Genomic DNA, 16,846 nt, shown 5'->3' with positions numbered 1-16,846 from the left:
TTCCTCGGGGAGGAAGGAAGGCTATGACATTAGTATTGAGATTTCAAGGCAATGAGAAGGTCGTCAGAGACATTCAGGCAGAGGAAACCACATGGGCAAAGGCCCTAAGGTGAGAGGAAGCAAAGTGCATCTGGGGAGTGGAGAGGGGGGCCCTGGTAGCTGGACCACAAGGAGGCAGGGGAAAGCTCTCACAGGCTGGGGAGGCCTCAGAGGGCCTTGAGGCCAGGTGGAGTTATTGGACTTTTTCCCAAGATCCCTGGAAAGTTATTTAGTTGTTTGGCAGAGGTGTGGTGGGTGTGGGTGGGGTGGGGGGCACAGTGGACTCTCAGCAGATGCTCCGAGAGCTACAGTGCGCACGCCCTGGGGAGCTGTGTAGTTGACGCTAGCTCTAGACGAGTGCCGGCCTGCGTGCCTCAGCCTTTGGGACTGTGACCGCCCGCCCCACCTGGTGACGTGGTGGTGGCCTCCACCTTAGCCTGCGTTTAAGGACCATGGGCCCCAGTGATGCTTAAGCTCCTCGCTGTAGCTTTGGTGCCTTCTTGGGACTCACGGATGCTTTTTAAATGACGACAAGATTCTGAGAAAGGGACCAGCTGCTGATGTAACTCTGGCCACAGTCCATAGGAGAGCAGCCCAGGAATGGCGGTTTTTCCCCCCTCTGTCATCAATACCAAGAGCAGAAAAGTGGCAAGCTGCCCAACCCGCCTCCAGTGTCTCTGCAGTCGGCCCGTTGGTTCCCGTCAAGAACAACTTTGTTTTATTTTGTTGGTGTTTGGGGTCCACAAACCTCTGAGCAGAGTGCATTCCCCAAGCATGAGAGCCACGCACCCTCTGAGGAGCGAGCAGAGGTCTTGCCGGGGCTTAGGTCAGGGTGACAGGCTTGATGTCACTTTTAGGAAATCCATCCTCTGGTCGGCTCTCTTTGGTCAGACGCCAAGGCCAAATGAGGGAAGAAACCAGAACTTCGTCGCTCAGTGACCCAGCCCTGAGGGCTTTTGTCCTCTTCCTCGTGGCCAGACTTCACTAATCCTGTCCCCAGGAGGTTGGGGGCGGGAGCCCAGGGGACAGCCCTACAGGAGAGAAGGAGCCCCGGGCCCCTGCCTTCTCTCCCACTTTCTTCTTTCCACCAAACCCAAAGGCAGAGGAGCGGGGACCAGAAGCGGGGAGGGAAGACCTTCTCCGAAAAGAACTCCTCCTCCCCCAGCGGGTACCGTGCACGAAGAGCTGATCTCCCAGGGCTTACACACCACCCACGTGCCACAAGCTACTTCACCACGGACCTGCTCCAACCTCCTCCCAGCTGAGGGATTTGGGACAAATTATTTAACCTCCCAGAAGTGTGGTAATAAATATTTCCTAGGGTTGGTGTGAGATTTAACTACTCTGTATATAAGTAATGGTTAAATACCCAGAATAGCGCCTAGAATAATACATCAGTGTTCAGTAAATACTGCTTTGTTTCCCCCTCCTCACGGACAGGAGAAAGCATCCTGGCCACACGGGCCCTGGTCTCTAACAACTCAGTCGACCAACGTGTGTGGCTGTTAACTATGAGCGAGATCGTTACCTGAGGCACTGAGGGAACCCCCGTGAGGAGACCGCAGTGTCTCGGGCACTTAGGGAACATGAGAATATCACAGACTATCAGCCACGTGAGAGTAAACGGAGATGGAGCATGTTTGTGGTGACACGGTGAGGGAAACTGAAGACTAAGGGCTTAGGGGTGACGCGTGGCCTGACTGGAGGGCACGGACGTGTGGATAGCTGGGGGAAAGACAGAACAGCGGGGGGTGAGGATGCTGATCAGGGAACAGATCTGACCTGGTCTGGGACCTGCAGGGGGCGCTGGGGGCAATGCGCTGGGGGGACGGGGACGAGGTGCAGAGGGAATGGGGTGGGCTCATGCGGGGCCTTGCAGGAGAGCAGCTCGGCCCCAAGGGTGAGGGCCGTGGGAAACACCGGGAGCAGGGTGTGCGGCTGAGGAGTGCTGGGGTCTGATGGGCCTTTGAAGGAGCCCTCTGGTGATGCTTGTGCCAGAAGCGCTATGAGTGCGAAGGCCCCAGAGACACAATTTATGCCCCTTCTTTACCGGTTCTTAGGTTGCTGCAGGCCTGGGAGTGGGGGGTTGCGTCTGGATTTCCTGACTGTCGGAGCAAGCCTTCCTCTTGTTCACGGCCACCTCCCCCTGCTGGGGTCAGATGCAGGATGGGGAGGACCAGGGACCACCAGGGAACACCTCCAGGGGAAGCCAGGCAGCCAGAAAAAGTGTTGCCCCATACTCTGGGATTGGGTGTGGCCTGTGCATGCATGTGTATGTGTGTAAGTGTGTTTCCGTGTGTGTGCATGTCCATTCCTGGGACAGACTTAGAGAGTGAGCTCCTCTCTGTTCATTTCCCAGCTTTGCACAGCTGCCCTGGTGTCTCTCTCCCCTGTGACATGCCCTCACTGGCCAAGGATTTGTGCTCCTCTATCCAACTTCGATTGTCTGACCAGGGTCTTTTTCCCCAAGGCTGCCTGCTGCTAGCCAGGCTGCCGCTAGTGTTCTTGATCTGGGCTTTGTAAACTAGGCACTAATCAGCTAATGTACTCTTCCCCTGCCACCCCCACTGAGGGCCACGACACTAAATACATGAGGCAGATTCAGAGTCAGGAAGACTGGGGGTGCGGGCAGCTATCCAGGCACTTGCTGCCCCATCCTCCCTTGCATCTGCTCAGGTACTGCTCATCAATCACACTTGCCTTGCCCACTGAGCCCGGACTTGACCTCAGAATTTTTCCTAAGTCCTGCTCCAGGCAGCTCTGGTCCTCAGTTGACAAGGGTGAGTGAAATAACACATGTCTAACAACCCTGCTGGAAGGTGTTTCTGTTTTGTCTCTGGGAACTCATTCTGACTGTAATAATGGAACTTTTGGCCACTATATCCATTTACTGAGCCAAAAAAAAAAAAAGTATGGCAAAAACAATAGGCCTTATCAAATAGGTGCCCTGGGGCATCACCCCTGAACACTCAGCCCAGGGACCAGTGCCCAGGAGAGGTCCAAGCCTCTGATTCCCAGATCCTCCCCAGCAGGCGGTGGGGCCTGGGGCAGGTCAGCTCACTCTCTGACCCTTGGCTTTCCATTGGCTGCTCCATCACAGGGTTGTCACGGCAATCAAATGATAACATACACGTGAATGTTCTTTGAAACATATAAAGTGCCCTATACATGGAAAGTGTGACAATAATAAAATTCTATTCTGTTGATTGGTTTTCACTGATCTGGAGGTTTTGGTTTGAGGTAGGATTCCACACCTTCGACCCCAGGGGTCCCTAGTTTGGTGGTCCTGTTAGTACTGACAACTGGGTGAAGATATCACTTAGGTGTGTAACAAGACCAAACATACCCTGAAAATGGAGGGAAGGAGTCGCAGGTCCTCCTTCCTGACACTGCCGCTGACCTGCAGCGGGGCCCTGGGCCAGACTCTTAACCTCACTGGGGCTAAACCCGCTGCCGCCGAGTGTGGACGGTGCTTGCGCATTCTCCCGAGTCCTGCAAGGGCAAATGATGACAGATGCCCAAACTTCCATACAGATGTCAGTTATTACTCCTTGTAGCTTGGCACAAGGATGCCAAAGGGGCAAAGCCTTTGGCTCAGCAATAAGGCTTTCCACCAGGTAGATATTGACATGTGAATTTCCAAAAAGGGAAGACCTTTGGGGCCAGGGTGAAAGGGTTACGGGACCCCATCTCTGCTTTGCCTCAGCTGCCTCAGCCAATAGGGGCCCCTGCTAAGCTGGGCAGAGCCTCACAGACCAGTTCAGCCAGCAGGGCGGGGCCACGGCCACTAAGATGCCAGGCTTGACGGGAGGGAGGTGGGAAGTCAGTTCCCTGACTCTCTAGCAGACAAAGATGAGAGAGAAGAGAAGGAGAGAGAGGAGGGAAAAGAGAGGGGAAAAAACTGGAAGAGCAGACCTGCGGAAGCTGGAAGAAGCAGAGCTGGAGAAAGGAGTGATGGAGGAAGGGAGCTTTCTCTCCCCTGTTGAAAATGAGAAGTTTCTGGTCTTTCCACTCAGACTGGGTCTCCCTAAGAGTAGGCTTTGTGCCTCCCCTTTGGATTTTGCTCCCCAAGAAAAGGGTTTGGTCCTCTTCCATCAGACTGTGGGCTCCGTCAAGCAGGGACTCCTTAATAGAGGGGATCCCCAAGGACAGGGGAGTATACCCTCCCAGACTCTCCAAGCTAGGGGACCTGCTATGGGGCCCCATATCCCTGGGGCCAAGACCTCTACCCACCTGACTCCTCTGCTATACCCTCTTCTCGCCCTACCCCAGGGTTCACGGACGCCTTCAACATGGACACCCAGAAGCCACGGGTCATCCCTGGCCCCAGGGCTGCCTTCTTCGGCTACACGGTGCAGCAGCATGACATCAGCGGCAAGAAGTGGTGAGTGAGAGCTGCCACCCACTCAGCCTTGACCTCTCCACCTGGCCCCCCATCCTGCCCCTGAGCCCAGGGGCTGCCAGACTAGTCCTCACATGTAGACGCCCCCATTTCCAGTGACTTGATGCGTTGCCCTGGCAGGTAGAGGCTGCAGAGGCTCTGCCCTGATTAGGAAACCTTGAACATTCCACTTCACAGGTCCTCAATCATCTCACCTGAGAAATGGGAATGAACACCCCTCCTCTTTCTGGTTATGTGGCAGCAGTCAGCAGCCACCCCGAGACCAAGAGCTACCCCCTCCCAGCCCCTCTCAGGGCCTCATGTCTCGTCAGTGGGGCAGCGCCTCTGGCCCTGGCTTCTTGGAGAACTGTTCGGGGGTGTCTCTCGGGGGATGGATTGAGTGCTCTCACAAGCTAAAACGCAGACAGTGACGGCATGAAGTGAGAGCCAGGGGGCGTGGAGGGAGATCCCAGGGCCCTTTTGGGGAGGGGACAGTCAAGAGGATGGCAGGAGTTCTAACCCTTGTGACTCAGTGGGTACAGTCTGATTCCCCGTCAGGTCACAGGCCTGGGTTGTGGGTTCGGTCCCCTGTTGGTCAGTGTGCCTACAAAAGGCAGCTAATCGCTGTTTCTGTCTCACATGGATGTTTCTCTCCCTCTCTTTCTCCATTCCTTCCCCTCTCTCTAAAAATAAATAAATAAAATCTTTTTTTTTTTAAAGAGGAGGAAAGAGTTCTCCGATTTCTAAAATAACTTTATTGGGTAATATTTTACATATCATAAAATTCACTCATTTCAAGTGTACAATTCAATGATTTTTTTAAAGCAAATTGATCAAGTTGTGCGGCCATCACTGCAAATCAGATTCAGATCATTTCCTCACCCCAGTAAGACCCTCATCCACATAAACTGTCAGTCGCCGTTCTCCTCCCTCCGGCTGGCTCTCAGCAGACAGAAGACAAGGCCTTCTTTCCTTCCTGAGATAGAAAGGGCAAGGCCTTGGGCTGGCCTTCATAGATGCCCTTGCCAAGTTCAGGGACCCTACAAAGAACACTGGGGGTTAATGTCCTGCGATGCCCTCTTCCCAATCAGGCCTCTGCCTACCCTCCCCAACTTCTTTTTCTTCCATTTCTCCCACCTCTTTTGCTGTGCTTAATACTCATCACTAGCTGAATTGCTTTATATCAGTGTTTCCAGCCCTCTAGATCTGCTCTGCACAGGCAGTTCCCTCCTCCCATGGTATCCTCTCCCACCTTCCCCACTCACGTCTCCCCACCATTTTATAGAGAGAGAGGTAGAGGTAGAGATAGAGGTAGAGATAAAGGTAGAGAGAGAGGTAGAGGTAGAGATAGAGACAGAGATGGAAAGAGAGAGACATGTTTTTATAGAGGAGTATCTTACTTGATATCTACTGAGGTGTAACTTAGATACAATAAGCGTAGACATCTTACGTATACAGCTCAGTAAACTTCTACATATGTTTATACCTGTGCCGTCACCTCCCAGAACATGGCACAGGACATTTTCAGCTCCTTTGTGTCCCCTGCCCAGTCAGTGCCGCTCCAGGTAACCACTGTTCTGATTCCTATTGCCATAGATTCCTTTTGCCGGTTTATGAACTTTGTATAGATGATATCACACCATAGATACTCCTTTATACCTGACCTGTTTTACTCAACATTATGTCTCTGAGGTTTGACACACTGATAAGTGTGTTATACTTCATGCTTCTGCACTGGTGTGTAATAATCCACTGTAGCAATGCACTACAATTTATTTCTTCATTCTGCTATTGATGGACATCTGGATGGTTTTGATGTTGGCTATTTTGAATAGAGATGCAATTAACATTCTTTTTTTAAGTATATTTTATTGATTATGTTATTACAGTTGTCCCAACTTTTCTCCCTTTTCCCCCCTTCATCTGATACCCCCTTCCCTCCAGCAATTCCACCCACCCTTAGTTCATGTCCATGGGCCATGCATATAAGTTCTTTGGCTTCTCCATTTCCTAGACTATTCTTGACATCTCCTGTCTATTTCTTTACCTACCAGTTATGCTTTTTAATCCCTGCACCTTTCCCCTCATTCTCCCCCTTCCCCTGCCCAGCTGATAACCCTCCAAATGATCTCCATACCTATGATTCTGTTCCTGTTCTGGTTGTTAGCTTAGTTTGTTGGGGTTTTTTTTATTTAGTTGATAGTTGTGAATTTGTTGCCATTTTAATATTCATAGCTTTGACCTTCTTCTTCTTAAATGAGTCCCTTTAACATTTCGTGTACTAATGGTTTGGTGTTGATGAACTCCTTTAGCTTTACCTCGTCTGTGAAGCTCTTTTTCTGCTCTTCCATTCTAAATGATAACTTTGCCAGATAGAGTAATCTTGGATGTAGATCCTCGCTTTTCATCACCTTGAATACTTCTTGCCAGTCCCTTCTTGCCTGCAAAGTTTCTGTTGAGAAATCAGCTCATATTTTTATGGGAACTCCTTTGTAGGTAACTCTCTGCTTTTCTCTTGCTGCTTTTAAGATTCTCTTTTTATATTCAACCTTGGACATTTTAATTACAATGTGACTTGGTGTGGTCCTCTTTGGTTCCAACTTGTTTGGGTCTCTCTGTGCTTCCTGGACTTGTATGTTTATTTCCTTTGCCAAATTAAGGAAGTTTTCTTTCATTATTTTTTTTTCAAATAAGCTTTCGATTTCTTGCTCTTCCTCTTCTGGCACCCCTATGATTCAGATGTTGGCATATTTGGAGGGGTCCCAGAGTCCTCTTATTCTCTCCTCTTTTTTTTTTTTTGAATTCTTGTTTCTTCGTTCTGTTTTGGTTAAATGTTTATTTCTTCCTTATATTCTAAATCGTAGATTTGAATCCCAGCCTCCTTTCCTTCACTGTTGGTTCCCTGTAGATTTTTCTTTATTCCACTCAATGTAACCTTCATTTCTTCCTTTATGTTGTTGCTGTACTTACTGAGTTTTCTGAGCATCCTTATCACCAGTGTTTTGAGCTCTGCATCTGATAGGTTGACTATCTCTGTTTCATTTTTTTCTTTCCCCCTGGGGCTTTGTTTTGTTCTTTCATTTGGGCCATATTTCTTTGTCTCCTCAATTTAGCATCCTCCCTGTGTTTGTTTCTGTATATTAGGTAGAGTTCCTTTGACTCCGTCCTTGTAAAAGTCCCCCATCTGGATGAGTGTGGCTTCTTTAGATCCTTGGTTGTTGGACTTCCATACAGTTTGATTCTCTGACAATTCTGGATGTTATGTGTTTTGAGATTTAGTTGTAACTTCTTTTTGTGGTTGTGTGAGGAGGTGAAGCGTGTCTATCTATGCCTCCATCTTAACCAGAAGGTGCAATTAACATTTTTATGCATGTCTTTTTGTTGGACATACACACTCATTTTTATTGGGAATAGATTGCTGCTCCCTGTTCGAACTCTATTTCCCTGTGGTTGTTGAGAAAAGTGCCCTCATAGAATTGAGTGAATATGGCTTTAGCTCCTATGCTTGTCTTTTCTCAAGCATTGAGCTCTTCACTGACTGCTGTCCAGTGCCTGGAAATAGTCTTATCTATTTGTCTTGTTTTCATAGCTATTTATGGCTGGAATTGAAAATCCTCTTTCATAGTCTCTTATCAACTTAGATATCACTTCCTCTGAGAAGACCTGTTTCAAACTGGATAGTAATTGCCTGTTTCATTGTCTTTCTTCCTGAAATCAGGGGTATAATCCCTGGCATTTAGTAGATGCTCACAAGGACATACTTTGAAACACTGAATTAACTATTTGAACTTCTCTCCACCAGCCCACACATAAGAGACACAGCATTCATATTCTTTACATATAAAGGGTTAAATATTAAGTGGAACTGGTTTCCAAGCCTCCACTGGGGCTATCTTTTCCAAGATAGAATTTGTTTTGTCCAATATTTGTTTATTAAGCATCTGTTAATAAATTTTGCTAGACTGCAAAATATCGATTACAGTAAGCTATGGTTTCACTCTCAAATAACTCACAGACCAGTTGAGGAAATAACACTAATATCCCTGAAGTAATTAAAAAAAAAACAAGACAAAATATGATCTGGTATTAATTATGTTCATCTTTGTGAGACACTTTCTCCATGAGGACTTTCTGGATCCTTCTCTTTGCCTAAAATGGCCATACCTTCCCTTAGCCCTCTCTCGAATGACACACATCACTTCCCACCTTGTGTTAGAGTTGCTTCAGCCCCACAGCCCAGGCTCTTCCTGCCTCCTGGGTGCGGACCTGGCTTTCAGTCCTTAAGGCAGAGCTTGCATACCTCACTCTGCATTTCCTGGGCCTGCAGGGGGGCCAGGGAATCTGTGTTTTTAAAAGCTCCCCAGAAGATTCTAGCAGGGAGTCTGGGGTCACTGAGGCTCATCATCTTCACTGAGGGCAGGGGATGCCAGTGGGAAACATCCTCACTACTCAGCCTCTGGCCCCAAATCCAGGTCCCAGCATTGCCCCAGAGAAGGACCCACCAGCTGTCTCCTACCACAGGCTCCAGTTGGGTCTGGTCCCCATTTACCAGGTTGTGAGCTTCCTTAAATGTCAAGGGCATCAGACCCTGATGTAAATGGATGGAGGAGAGGGGGATATACCTGGTGGGGAAGCCACTCTTTTTTATTAACTCTTCACCTTCAGCCCAGCACGTCGCCAGTTCAGACCTCAAACTATGCAAAGCTGACTGTACACCAGAGCTTTGGGCATCTTGAACAGTTTTCCACATGCCTGGGTTTTAGCAACAATAACAATACTCACAAGCACACAGAAAGGGAAAGAGAAAACAAATTCCTCTCAGGCTGAGTATTCTCTGCCCCTGCGTTTTAAGCCCTTGTATATTTTCAGAGAAATTTAATCCACATGACTCTAATGTATGAACATTGAAATCATTAAGTCAGTTGGATTTTAAGAGCATCTGATGTCCCAAAGCTCCAGTGCAGGGTTCGCAGAGGGCTTCTCCAAGCCTTTGGTCCCTTGGAGCAGGAAGCCTCCTGGTGCTGAGATAACACAGAGCTGGGCCCCACAAGTTTCCAGTTCCTCATTGAAGTTCTCACCCCTGGAGAGAGAAGCCTCAGTTCTTGGCAAGGCAGGGTATTTCCTCTCCTCCCCTCAAGGACCCAGGGAGCAGGAGCCTGACAACACCCAAGGGCTCCTGAAGGAGGGTCCCTTTGAAACTCAGTGGGCTTTAAGAAGCCAAGATGAATCCCCTGGGATACAGGTTCGGGAACATGAGCAACTTGTAACAGAAGAGACTTGTTCCCGTTTTACAGGCATGGCAACTGAGACTCCAAGAAAGAGATGGCCTAATTAGTAAGTGTCCAAGGCAGGTCTGGAGCCCAGACCTTATTAGGCCTAAGGGGGCCAAGAACAGAAGCAGCCCCAGCACTGAGGCTGGCCAGGAACATACAGTCTCCAATGGCTGTGTTCTTCCCCACTGGCTACACTGCGGACCCCATGAGAGAGCCAACGCTGCAGTGTTCCGAGGGCCCAGCGCTAGTACATTCACATAAACAGCATGTGGGAAGAATGAGTGCTTAGCCAGTCGGGAAGAGAGGGCGTGTGCTCACAGAGCCCCAGTCCTGGGTGGTAAATGCTAAGAGAGGGCAGACAGAAAGGACATTGGGAGTTTGGGGAAGGGAGAGCAAATTACTAATTCAGCAGGACTGGGTGGAGGGAACCTGAAAAAGAAGAAGCCACATTTAGAGAAAGGACACTGTCTCAAGTGGCTGGAAGAGGAGAAGCAGAAAGTGGAACAGTGAGAACAAAGACTGGGAGGGCAAAGATTTTATTTCAGAGGTTTTTAAATATCATGGCAAGAGGATTGTATCTGGGAGACACTAGGGAGCCATTGGAAGTTTTAGAGCAGGAGAGTGGTTCTCCAGAGTTGTAATTTTTAGGGTGATCAACTTGGCTACCATGCAGAGGATGGAGTTGAGAGAGGAGACCCTTGAAAGGTGTCTGGTGGAAAGGCTGTAGAGGTCATGGTGAGTGGAGGGTCTAAGCGGTGGGGTCTTGATGAAGGGGCTTGCTTTATGAACATCAACAGTTCATTCATTCATCCTTGAGAACCTGTGTTAAGTCCTGAGAATTCAATGGTGGACAAAATTGCAAAGTCCCTACCTAGAGGCACCTTTTCTTCTAGTGCAAGACATATATTATTTGTTTGTCCATTGTCTGTCGGATGGCAAGATGCACAATGGAGAGTCATTAGGCAGGGTAAGGGGACTTGGGAGTGGTGGGTGAGGATGCAGGCTGCCACCTTATTCAGATGTCAAGAAAGGCCTCAATGCTAGGGTGACAGCAAACAGACAGCGAAGGAAAGGGAGAGTCTTAGGCAATCATGGATATTTGAGAAAAGAGCAGTCTGGGTAGAGGGAATGGCAAATGCAAACACCCTGAGTTGGGAAGAAGCTTGGAATGTTTAAGGAATGAGTGCAGCTGGAGTGGAGTGAACTAAGACAAGAGTAGGAGTCAAGGTCAGAGACAAAACAGTGTGAGGATGGCTGACTGGGAAGACAGTGAAAAAGCAGAACAGCACAATCCAGCAACGGGGTACAGACTTTGGGAGAACAAGTGAGCTAAGCTTTGGTCCCATTCGTTCGAAGTATCTGAGGATCCCCTGGGCACAGATAGCCAGCTGAGCAGGCAGCAGGGGACTGGAGCCTTCAGCTTAGCAAGGAGATCAGGGTAGAGACTCAGATGTGCTGGGAGAACTATTCTCAGAGAAGTGGTTCAGAGAGAAGGAAGGGGAGCTGGGGTAGACCCTGGGATGCCTGTGGGAGGAGAGAGAGATCAGAGGTAGGCTAGAAGAATGCTCAGATTCCCAGAGGGCCGAAGAGCAGGGAATTGTGAGAAGGGGGAGGGGCGGTCTTTCCCAGACTGGAAGGGCAGGGTGCAGCTCTTAGAGGGCTTCCAACCGTGCCTCTCCCAGAAGGGGCTGAAGGGGCCAGGCTGGAGAGCCTGAAGCACTGGGCAAACCTTTGAACACCCAGAGCCCTAGAGATGTGAGGACTTACTCCTGAAGTACATCCATGCACACAGAATAAGCCTAGAGTTCTTAAAACGACTCCCTGAAACGTATGTGAAAAGTGTCTGCAGTTACCACGCTGGAGCAGCGGTCCTCAAACCTGGCAGCATGCATTAGAATCCCCAGGGAGGATTGCTGGGCCCCCTCCAGAGTTCCTGATCCACTAGGTCCAGCAGAACAGGAGAATTTGCCTTTCTAACAAGTTCTCAGGTGGTACTGTTGCTGCTGGTCTGGGACCACACTCAGAACCACCAGCAAGAGATTTCCGTTTTCTGTGTCTTAAGCTGGTGACCACAGGCAGACACAAGATTGCCTGGATCAGAGTGGGGAAATGGGTGCCTTGGGGGTGGGGGTGGGAGGAGGGAAGCGAGGCTATTTTTGAGATACACTCGTATCTCATTATTGTCATCCACCCAAATCCCTTCTGTCTCTCTTAGCCCTTCCTCTGCCTCCTCCTACTTTTCAATTTTCTTTTCTATGCCCTCTTTCTTTTCCTGATTTCTCCATTTCCCACCCTGCTCCTTACTTTCTCAACTTTTCTTCCCCTCCTCCCCCTTCCCTTCTCTCCTTTTTTCCCTCTCTCCTCCTGCACTGGAGTCTCAGATGGAAATGGGCATGAGGGGGTTTGGGCCCAACCTGTCCCTGTATCCCTACCCCCTCCAGCCTCTGTCCCTTGCCACCAATGTCCTTACTCTCATCCTCCTGCCATGTACCCTTGAGGGGAGGGAGAGGAGAAGGGGCCCAGCCCAGGCCTCCCAGCACCTGCGCACCTGGCCACCTGCACTGCCCTCAGGGTGCCTGGGGGCAGATAAGAGCTTGTACCCAGAGAAGGGGACAAGGGTCAGAAGAGGGGGAGTCCTTGGATGTGGAGAGAAAATGGAGAAAGAGAATCTGGTGGAGTGGGAACTTGAGAAGGAAGTTAGAGCCTGTGCTGGCCCCTGAAAAACCATACCAGAGCCTGGGTCTCCTAAATTCTGGGGTGGCCTGAGAGGAAACAGCAGCTTCTTGGGGGAAAGGAGCATCTCACTCCTGTCATCGCCCTCAGCAATGGGAGGATAGACTTGGTGGCATGACTCAGTCATAGTCACGATGAGTCCTGGGCTGCCTTCCCTCTTCGAAGGGTCTTTTGGACTCTTTCACAGTACCTCGAGGCCTGTGTGCTCAGAGGCCGGAAGGGCTGTGAGGCGGTGCCCTGCCTATGGACCCCAGGCAGTGGGGAGGGAGGCCCAGAAACCTGCCGGGCTTGGGGGCTAACCCTCTCCCCAGGCCAAGCGCAGATCCAGCCAGCAGCCCCCACCTCATCACCTCCCCCCGGAGGCTGGTGTCACGCAGAGGATGGGCACCCTCAGCCCCGAAGGCAGACAAAGTTGAAATGCACCAGCCTGACACAAGCAGGTAGCCGTCTCTTCTCGAAACCTCTCTGCCTATGCAGTGCCGACCACGGCTGGAGACCTCGAGCGGAGGTCACCCCTGCCGTGGTCTTTAGCAGGCTGAGGTGGGGTGGGGGTGGGGGACAGGGTGTCTGGGGGCATGCTCAGGAGGCACAGATGGACAGTAAACGGGTGGGGCCTGCCTTCAGGGCTACTACACCTTCTTCTGCGTCTCCCCCCACCTGACAGAGGCTTTGAAATTGTTTATCCCAACCCCCTTACTTTACAAATGAGGAAACTGAGGCCCAGCAATAAAGACTACAGCAAGGTCACACAGCAAGTCAGTGGGTAAACCAGCCCTGAGACCCAGGTGTCCCAACTCCCAGTCCCATTGCTTCTGCTTCCCATGGTATTTCCTCCTGGAGCAGCCAAAGGGTTGGCTCACCCACCATCCTGGATCCTCGGCTCAGGATGACGAGGTGGTATCCACCTAAACCAGATTCTAATTGGGGAACAGCATTAATTGCAATGCCTTCATGCACTGACCTTCCCCGATAACAAGTTTGCGTTTTTACTGCCATCTCTGTCTAAACCCAGAGGCCCACTGATGGTGGAATTTGGAGTTGACCAGGAAGGTAACCCATAAAGAAGTAATTTACAAAATCTGGCTCTAAGGCCCAGGCTAAGGGGTGAAGCCCTTGTACCCTGCCACTCCCTCCCCTCAAAAGCCGGAGGTTCCCCAGGCTCTCGTTTGCGGTCCTTTTCTGCAAGGTTAGGGCAGCATCGGGCGAGGGCTGGGGCACACGTGTTGGCCTCCGAGAATCAATGAAGGCACATCAGAGTGGCTCCTCACTCCAGAAAAGTCTAGGCTTCAGCACCACATGAACCTGAGTCCCGCGTCCCCGTGAAGCCACTTTCCAAGCTGTGGGAACTGGAGCGCAGCACATCCACGCACTGAACCAAAGGGCTCTCAGGAGGAAGAAACAACGGGAGATGGTGTGTGGAGTGTCACCAGGCAGACGCCAACTCCCTTAGCTCCTTATGCTGGCCCATCCCCCAGAAAGGACAGGGCATCCAGGCATCGAGGAAATGGGCCTCGGGAACTGTTGCTTGGACAGAATGACAGGTCTTACCCAAGTAAGCCCTCATTCTTGGGTAAGCCTTACCTTACCCAAGTAAGCTGTCAGCCCTCCTCCTCAGGCTGACAGCACGGTCGTGAAGCCTGGGGCAGCCCCGGGCTTTGTTGCAGTGAAATCTCTCCGAGGAACATCCTAGGCTGCTCTTTTCCTGGCTCGGGCCCCCAGCGCAGGCTCCCAACACCGCAGCACACAAATGCCCTCTGCTATTTTCTCTCGGAACAAATAAAATCCGGCACCATGACTCATGCTGGTTAAAGGATAAATCACTACAGGAGCGAAGCCCACGACAGATGAAACCACCCAGCGCACGAGCGCGACGGAAAAAGAGAGGAAAGGCTGTGCTCATGGGGCAATGTTGGCCCACGGCCCCGCCAAGCCACCCCGCAGACCCTGGCAGGCAGCACGGACAAAAGAGTGTGAGCCACCGAGGGCTGAAGGAGTGGAAATCCAGACGGTGGTCCTCACAGGCGGCAGCCGGGGACCCTTCAGACCCTCAGAAGCACACAGCGGCATTGAGAGTGGGCAAGGAGAGCCTGTGAGCCCAGAACACCGGGAGAACTGAGGCAGTGCCTGCACTTGAGATACAGCCCGCAGGAGGCTCCCAAGGCTCTTTGTATCTCCAAGCAGTTTTTTCCTGGCACTGAAGAGTATGTCGGCGAGGGCCCAGGTGATCTCTAACACCCACATACTGGTCAGCCGGAGCCAGAGCTAAGGCCAGTCCTCAGAGCCATAGAAAAGTCCAGGCAGGGGTCAACCATTGGGTGTTTTCAGAGGTAAGACACACAGTCTCGGTAGTGGAAACATGGAAAGGAAAGTCTCCTGGTTACTAACCTCCACGAAAGAAAATAAACTTAATTTGGGCAGTTCAAGGAAGCCAGAGGGATTTGCTAACTCAGCATACTCTCCAACCGCCACTGCCCGCCCCCTTCAGCAGCCCGCGGGCTCTTCCTCCCTCCTCCTCCTCTGACGCCGAGGCTGTGGGGCTTGTGACCCCAACGTCCTTCGTAAGTCCAGTGAGCAGAGGGCAGGGGAGCTTCTCACATGAAGAAGAGAATAAGCTGGTGCTTCAATTCACTCCATCTGAAGAATGATTTTCTTTTGGAAAAACATTTTAATTGAATCCCACTTGGAGAAGTAAGCAAATCATAGTGACATATGATACACACGTAATGATCACATCCATCTCAATCTGTTTACAAAGTGAACCAGCCCACGTAACTTTGCCAGGACCCCGGAAGCCTCCCCTGTGCACCCTCATTGCCAATATCAAAAGTTGCCTTTGAAAGCAACCACTCTTTTGACCATGATCAAAACTGATTAATTTAGCCTACTTTTGAACTTTACATAAATGGAATCATGTACTGCTTTGTGACAGGTTTATTAAAGGACAGTGGATGTGCAAAATTAACATTAGTTCCAGGTGTACAACAGAGTGATTCGACAGTTACAGTCCTCATGTGTGATCTCCACGGCCAGTCTAGCGACCGTCTGCCACCGTGCAAATATTGACTGTGTGAAAACCACCCACAACACAAAAAGGCAGCCTACTGAATAGGAGAAGATATTCACAAATACCCGATAAGGGGAATATCCAAAATATATAAAGAACTCATCTGCTCAACATCAAAAAAAAATCAATTAAAAAATGGGCAGAGGACCCAAATAAACATTTCTCCAAAGAAGACATACACTGGGCAACAGACATATGAAAAGATGCTCAACCTCACTAATCATCAGGGAATTGCACATCAAAACCACGGTGGGATAGCACCTCGTGCCTGTCATAATGGCTCTGATCTGAAAAAGGCAATAAATAACAAGTGTTGGCAAAGATGTGGAGAATAGGGAACTCTTGTGTGTTGCTGGTGGGATTGTAAATTGGTGCTGCCACTATGGAAAACAGTATAGAAGTTTCTAAAAAAATTAAAAATAGAACTGCCACATTATCCAGAAATTCCACTTCTGGGCATTTTCCCAAAGAAAACAGAAACACTAATTAGAAAAGATACATGCACCCCTGTGTTCATTGCAGCATTATTTACAATAGCCAAGATATGGACACAATCTAGAAAATGACTTTCTATAACTTCATAGACTTTTAAGCACCAACTCAGTTTTTAATTGCTCCTTGGCACTTTCTCTGTAATTGCCATACCTGACACTAGGAAAAGCAAAGCTACCTGGGTAATGGCTCCTCCCTCCAGTCACCTAGGCTTCCCGTAGATGTCACTAACTCAGGGGAGCACGTGATTCTGTTCAGTGAGGCTATAAAATGTGGAAAGCAGGACTACTTATTGAAAACCGCAAAGTGGGATAAATGTGTTCCAAGGCAATATACAATTAGAAAGACAAATCAGTGTGCTATAAATGCTTTTTCTCACTAAGGTCAACTGTGATCAGTCACTAGGTATGTAACCTACCTTTTGTTTTCCCCAGGCTTGGATGGAGTATCTCCTTCTGTCTTTCCCTGCCTCCTTCATGAGCAACTGAAGGCTCCTCAGGAGTTCACCCTTTCAAATGGCTTTTCTTCTCTCTCAGCAAATTCTCTTCCACACAGCTGCACACTCAGACGCTCGTTATTGACTGGAGACAGGGTTTCCGTCATTTTCTGTTGAATTCCTAAATCCCCTCCACTTTCCCTCTTGAATTATTTCTTCTTGGCTTAGGGTAATGAGTTGCCCTCAGCCAATAGTGCAGAGAGACATGGAGAGAGGGCTGTAGAAAAGCCAATCAAGAGAAATGGAAAATGAAATGGAGGAGAGAGAAGAGGAGGGAAGATGAAATGAAGAATAAAAAGCTAAGAGAGGCCAATGGGGGAATGAGAGCTGTGAGCCCCCACTGGTAGGGCTTGCCTTTTGTTCATTTT

The 16,846-nt window shown here is 49.8% G+C and overlaps 1 protein-coding gene across 1 annotated transcript in view; it reads left to right on the top strand.

Moving 5' to 3' along the window:
• The window catches only part of ITGA11 (integrin subunit alpha 11), a 117,398-nt gene that overhangs the window by 25,160 nt on the left and 75,392 nt on the right, over nt 1–16,846 (top strand). The window contains exon 2 of the mRNA XM_045822838.1: nt 4,312–4,423. Within this exon, the coding sequence (XP_045678794.1) occupies nt 4,312–4,423 (112 nt within the window). The remainder of the gene's footprint in view (nt 1–4,311; nt 4,424–16,846) is intronic.

This window comes from Phyllostomus hastatus, unplaced genomic scaffold (assembly GCF_019186645.2).
Source record: "Phyllostomus hastatus isolate PE091 unplaced genomic scaffold, TTU_PhHast_1.1 phas_scaffold_501, whole genome shotgun sequence".
Taxonomy (NCBI): Eukaryota; Metazoa; Chordata; class Mammalia; order Chiroptera; family Phyllostomidae; genus Phyllostomus; species Phyllostomus hastatus.
This window is presented reverse-complemented; position numbering and strand designations above follow the sequence as displayed.